The sequence below is a fragment of the Plasmodium reichenowi genome, chromosome 14 (genome assembly GCF_001601855.1).
Source record: "Plasmodium reichenowi strain SY57 chromosome 14, whole genome shotgun sequence".
NCBI lineage: Eukaryota > Apicomplexa > Aconoidasida > Haemosporida > Plasmodiidae > Plasmodium > Plasmodium reichenowi.
Window position 1 is genome coordinate 1,458,023 of NC_033659.1, and position 5,520 is coordinate 1,463,542.

Consider the following 5,520-nt stretch of genomic DNA (forward strand, 5'->3'; position numbering starts at 1 on the left):
CAAAAAAAAAAAAAAAAAAAAAAAAAAAAAAAAAAAAAAATTATACCGATATATATATATATATATATATTTATTTATTTATTTATTTATTTATTTATTTTTATATGTAAAAATATTCATTAATTTATATACTTGTGTTATGTTCAGAATATCCACATTTTTTAAATACTTAATATGCTTTAGGAATAAGGGTATAAATACATTATAAAAATTAATGTCATTAAATGATAAATAAGAAAATGATCTTAATAGGGATGCCAATATTGGTAAGCTAATAAAGTAAACATTTTTACAAACATATATAGATAAAATTTGTAAAAGTGTGTAATTTGTGACTTTTATATTATTATAAAATAAGATTTTCTTATTTTGTCCTTGTTCATTAGATACGTTTTTATTATTATTTAACCATAAATAAGTATTGTATACAACATTTTTAATAGTATGGTTAAATCTATTTTTTTTAACAATTGTTTGTTTTGTAAATGCTAAAAGATTATACAAATATATAGATAATGTTTTTGCATCACATAAGTTATTAATATATAAGTCGATAATTCTATGAGTAATAGAATATATGAATGATTCTTTATAATATCTATCTGTATGTACTAAAAATATTAATACACTTTTAATTTCTTTACTATCAAAATTATCAATTATATATGTTTCATTATTTTTTATTAAATTAAGAACTTTATTTTGTAATTTATTAAAATTTGAAGAATTGTGATGCATATTTAATAATAACATAGAATCGATTATATAGAATATATGACCAATATAATAATTATCTATAAATAAGAGTTTCTTTCGATATCTACATATTTGATTATTATTACATAATAAAATGTTATCCTTTTTATTTATGTATATTTCAATTTTTGTATTATCCAAATGAATACATATATTTCTAAACACATCAATCATTTTTTGGTGGTTAAATTCATAATACAAATTTTCTCTTATAAAATCATTATACATATTAATAAATTTATCAATATGTAAATTTTCCTTATTGTCAATAATTTTATTTTTATTATTATTATTATTATTATTACCATTTTTGTTGTTGTGCATGTTAATAAATGGTTCATTTTTTATATCTTTCGTTTTATAATCTTCATAAAAAAATAATTTGTCCCATTGTGACATATGTAACATTTTAGATGTTGATTTTTTTTTATCATTATTAATTTCAATATGAATATTTTCTTTCTTTTTGAATAAATTTTTATTAGTTGATTTTGAATTTAAAAAGAAGGAATAAAAATTTAATCCATCATTATATAAGCTATTTTTAAATAGTGTATAATTATCTCTATTTATATTTTTAATTTCTTGTATATATAAATTATGTATACCATTATCATTCGTTTCATTATTTTTATCTAAATCATTATTACTATTAACATTTATAGAATCAGGATTATTAAATTGTTCTACATTATCCTTATTATTATTATTATTATTATTATTTAATTGTTTTATATTAGAAGAATCATTCTCTTTGTCAACTTTGTTGTAATGTTCTTTATCCTCTTCATCATATAATTCATCATTTTGAAAATTGTCTTCATGCCTAGTAATGGTTTGAATTAAATCGTCAAGCAAATAATTATTAAAAGTTATATTTTCATTTTTATATAGAGCATATATGCGTGATAACATACATACTTCAAAAAGATTTGCATTTTGTTCATATACATTTTTGTTTATTTTTCTGGTTAAGAGAGAAAAGATGTTTTTATCAAAAAACTTCATTTTATGTAAGAATTGTAATATGTTTAACAAAATGTAATTATTAAAATTATAAAAATTTTCTATAAATATTTCTATGATAGGAACAATTTTATTATTATCATGCACATCACTAAGTAAGCTAAGACATTCAAAATATTTGTAAATTAGTACTGGTTCTACCTCTTCATTATTTATTATAAAATCTCTTAAGATATTATCTAATGTTCCATTACTCAGTTTTAAAAAAGAAAAATAATAAAACATCATCATTAAATAATTTATATTTATATTATTTAATAAATCCTTTGTATTTTTACTTTTATATATATTATCAAATTGCTTACTGAGTTCTGTCAAAAAGTCCAAATCGTATATTCTTTCCATATAACAAAAATATAGCATAGAAAATATATCTACAAATTTTATCTGATGTTTATTAGAACCATCTTTTGAAAATTCAATCTTATATTGTATAAATTCAAGTAGTACTTTCTTATATTCGTTTATATATTTTTTTTTTTTATCATCAGTACTTTCCTTAGTGAAAAAATCTATGATTAAATTTGGGATGGCATCAGGATTTTTTTTATCATGCATTTTTAGGATATCATTAAGGAATGGACTCTTTATATTGTCACAGTTTTCCTTCGTATGAGTATATTCTTCATTTTTATTAGTTTGAATGTTTAAATTTTTAATTTTATCATCTTTATCATTGTTATTCTTTTGCATAGAATTAAAGTTTACTCTTTTTATAAATTCTGGTATATCATTTTTTATTAATATATATCTTTTATATAAACTTGGTCCATGAAAATATCTTGAAAATAATATACGTCTTGTTAACATTTTGTTATTCTTTCTTTCTTTATTTTATTTTTTTTTTTTTTTATAATTTATATATTATATTTAAAAAAATAAGATGACAGTTCAAATTGTATATATTATAATATAATATAACAAAAAAAGAGAAACTATAAATAAATAAATAAATAAATATATATATATATATATATATATATATATATATATATATATATATAATATACAATATATAATATATAATTTCATATTATGTAATAATATAATACTACTTATTTATTTTTTTATACATTTTATTCCTTTTCAAGTATATGATCAATTAATTTAAAATCAACTGCTTCATCTGCATTAAAATATTTATCTCTTTCTAAAACATTTGAAATAACATTTGTATCTTTTTCTGTATTTTTAGAAATTATTTCTATTACTTTTTTTTTGGTGTTCATTATTTCTTTATTTTGTATTTCAATATTGGTTGCTTGGTTAAAGGGTATGATAGAATAAGATTGATTTAAACAAAAAGAGGAGTTTTTTAAAGAAAAGCGATAGCCTTTTTTTCCACTGCTAGCTAATATACAAGCAATTCCATACGCTTTTCCAAGACAATAAGTATACACATCAGAAGATATATAATTAATTACATCAACTATTGATATTACATCAGTTATACCATTCAAATTTATTATTTTATTATTATCTATGTCACCTGTACTGTTAATATATAAATGTATAGGTTTTCTTTTAGATTCATATTCTAAATATAATAACTGTGAAATGATTTGTTCTGATATATGAGGATAAATAGGTGATGATAAAAATATAATTCTTTTAGATAAAAGTAATGAAGGTATATTTATGTTATACTTGTGATGTTCATTATCGGAATAATATAATGGGCTTTTATTATTATTTTCTTTTTTATATCTTTTTATATTGATTTTGTTTGTAATAAAATTATATCTCGTTATAATTTTTGTACATTTACAAAAATTTATACAAATTAACATAAATAATAACAGGCCTTGCATTTTTTAGTATTCAAAGCATTATATATATATATATATATATATATATATATATATATATGTATGTATATTTCCATATATATTGTGAATATATAACAAGGAACATATATTAGTATGCCATATTTTATAGTTATAATTATGCTACGATGGATATATATATATATACATACATACATGTATGTTTAATATGGGATAATATTTATTTTATATATTTGGTGTTTTTATATGTGAATTATTCGATATAAATAATGTAAAAAGAAGAAATATATATATATATTAAATTAAATTTATATTATATATAAATACATATCATTTAAAATAATATAAATGCATATAATTAATGGAAACTATAATGAGCTTATAAATTGTAATTAAGCTTCATAAAAATATAGATTTGACATAAAAAAATATATATATATATATATATATATATATTATAATAAATGATATAAAAAAAAAAAAAAAAAAATGAATAATATATATCATATGAAATAAAATACCGAGAGATATATTTTTTTATTTTTCCATTTATGTATTTTTAAGAAAAAAAAAATAATAAATAACAAAAGTAATTTTTACACATATTATTATTATATATATATATATATATATATATATATATATAATATATATGTGTGTTAACTTGTCATTTATTATATTTATAATTTTAAGATGAAAATTTTTCATTAATGTATGATTTAATTAAGTTAGCTTCCTCTTCCATTTGTTCCATTGATCTAATGGATGTACTAAAAAAAAAAAAAAAAAAAAAGAAAAGGAAAGGTGTAATATTGTCAAGTTCATATATTATAATTAATAAAATCATTATGAAGAAAGCGTTTAATATAAAACATTGAGATAATGTATATTCAAATTATAAAATAATATAATTTATTTATGATATGTAAAAAATATGATATAATATATATATATATATATATATTTATATATATATATGTGTAATAAATTAATTTTACTTGAATTCTTCCAGTTTAAAATTTCGTTCTATTTCATTTTGAGAACATACATTAATTGTATTATTGCAAGAATTACATATAATATTTTTTCCATAGCCTAAGTTAATTTTATTCATATCATTATAAATATTATCATTATTTTTGTAATCATTAATTTTCCTTGGTATTATATGAATATGAACATGATCAACAGTTTGCCCTGCTTCTTTGCCATCTTGAATAGCAATAGAGAAATCAGTTGTATTAAATAAGTTGCCCATAATATAACACATAAAATTACATAATAAATTTATATCGATAATTTCTTCTATATCTAAATCATTGTAGTGTTTTTTTTTTTTTAAAGTTGTTAATAATATATGACCAGGTAATAATGGCTTATTATTTACGAAACCATAAGAATATTTAGTAGTTATAAATACCTCCCTTTTGTCAATTTCATATATACCGAATTCATATTTTTCAGAGCTCTTATTTTTATACCATTCTAATTTTTCAAGTATGTTTTTATATTTTTCCATTATACAAATAATATACGAAAAAATAAAATAATATAAATAAAAAATATATATATATATATATATATATATATTCAAGTTCAAATAAAAGAGAGTTTATTTTATTATTATATTTTTTTAATGATTACAAAATCTGAAAAAATTATAAAAATATAGTACAGACAATATATTAGTACAAATTATTTCGAGGTGTACTTTTTTATATTATATTATTTATTCTATCCTTAATATGTGTTTCCCTTTATAATTGGAAACACACATATAAAGTATATATTTAATTATATGCTAATGTTTTAATTTAATTTTTTCGTGTACTTATATAGGAGATTTTTCAAAATATGCACTGATTTTTATTTATATATATATAAAGGATATAATACATACATACATACATATATATATATATATATACATTGACAATATGTTCCTTTTTTT

The 5,520-nt window shown here is 17.6% G+C and overlaps 3 protein-coding genes across 3 annotated transcripts in view; all 3 read right to left on the reverse strand.

The window, feature by feature from the left end:
- PRSY57_1436000 (hypothetical protein) overlaps nucleotides 1-2,592 on the reverse strand; it is a gene marked incomplete at both ends in the record, with an annotated part of 3,237 nt that extends 645 nt beyond the window's left edge. Inside the window, one exon of the mRNA XM_012909959.2 lies at nucleotides 133-2,592. Coding sequence (XP_012765413.2) covers nucleotides 133-2,592 — 2,460 coding nt within the window. The remainder of the gene's footprint in view (nucleotides 1-132) is intronic.
- A 266-nt stretch (nucleotides 2,593-2,858) lies between these two features.
- On the reverse strand, nucleotides 2,859-3,593 carry PRSY57_1436100 (ATP-dependent Clp protease proteolytic subunit, putative; the record flags this gene model as incomplete). The annotated part of the gene is made up of 1 exon (XM_012909960.2): nucleotides 2,859-3,593. The coding sequence occupies one exon, from the start codon at nucleotides 3,591-3,593 to the stop codon at nucleotides 2,859-2,861; it is 735 nt and encodes a 244-aa protein (XP_012765414.2).
- Nucleotides 3,594-4,257: 664 nt separating this feature from the next.
- PRSY57_1436200 (histidine triad protein, putative) lies at nucleotides 4,258-5,088 on the reverse strand (the record flags this gene model as incomplete). The annotated part of the gene is made up of 2 exons (XM_012909961.2): nucleotides 4,258-4,339; nucleotides 4,568-5,088. The coding sequence occupies 2 exons, from the start codon at nucleotides 5,086-5,088 to the stop codon at nucleotides 4,258-4,260; spliced, it is 603 nt and encodes a 200-aa protein (XP_012765415.2).
- Between the last annotated feature and the right edge of the window lie 432 nt (nucleotides 5,089-5,520).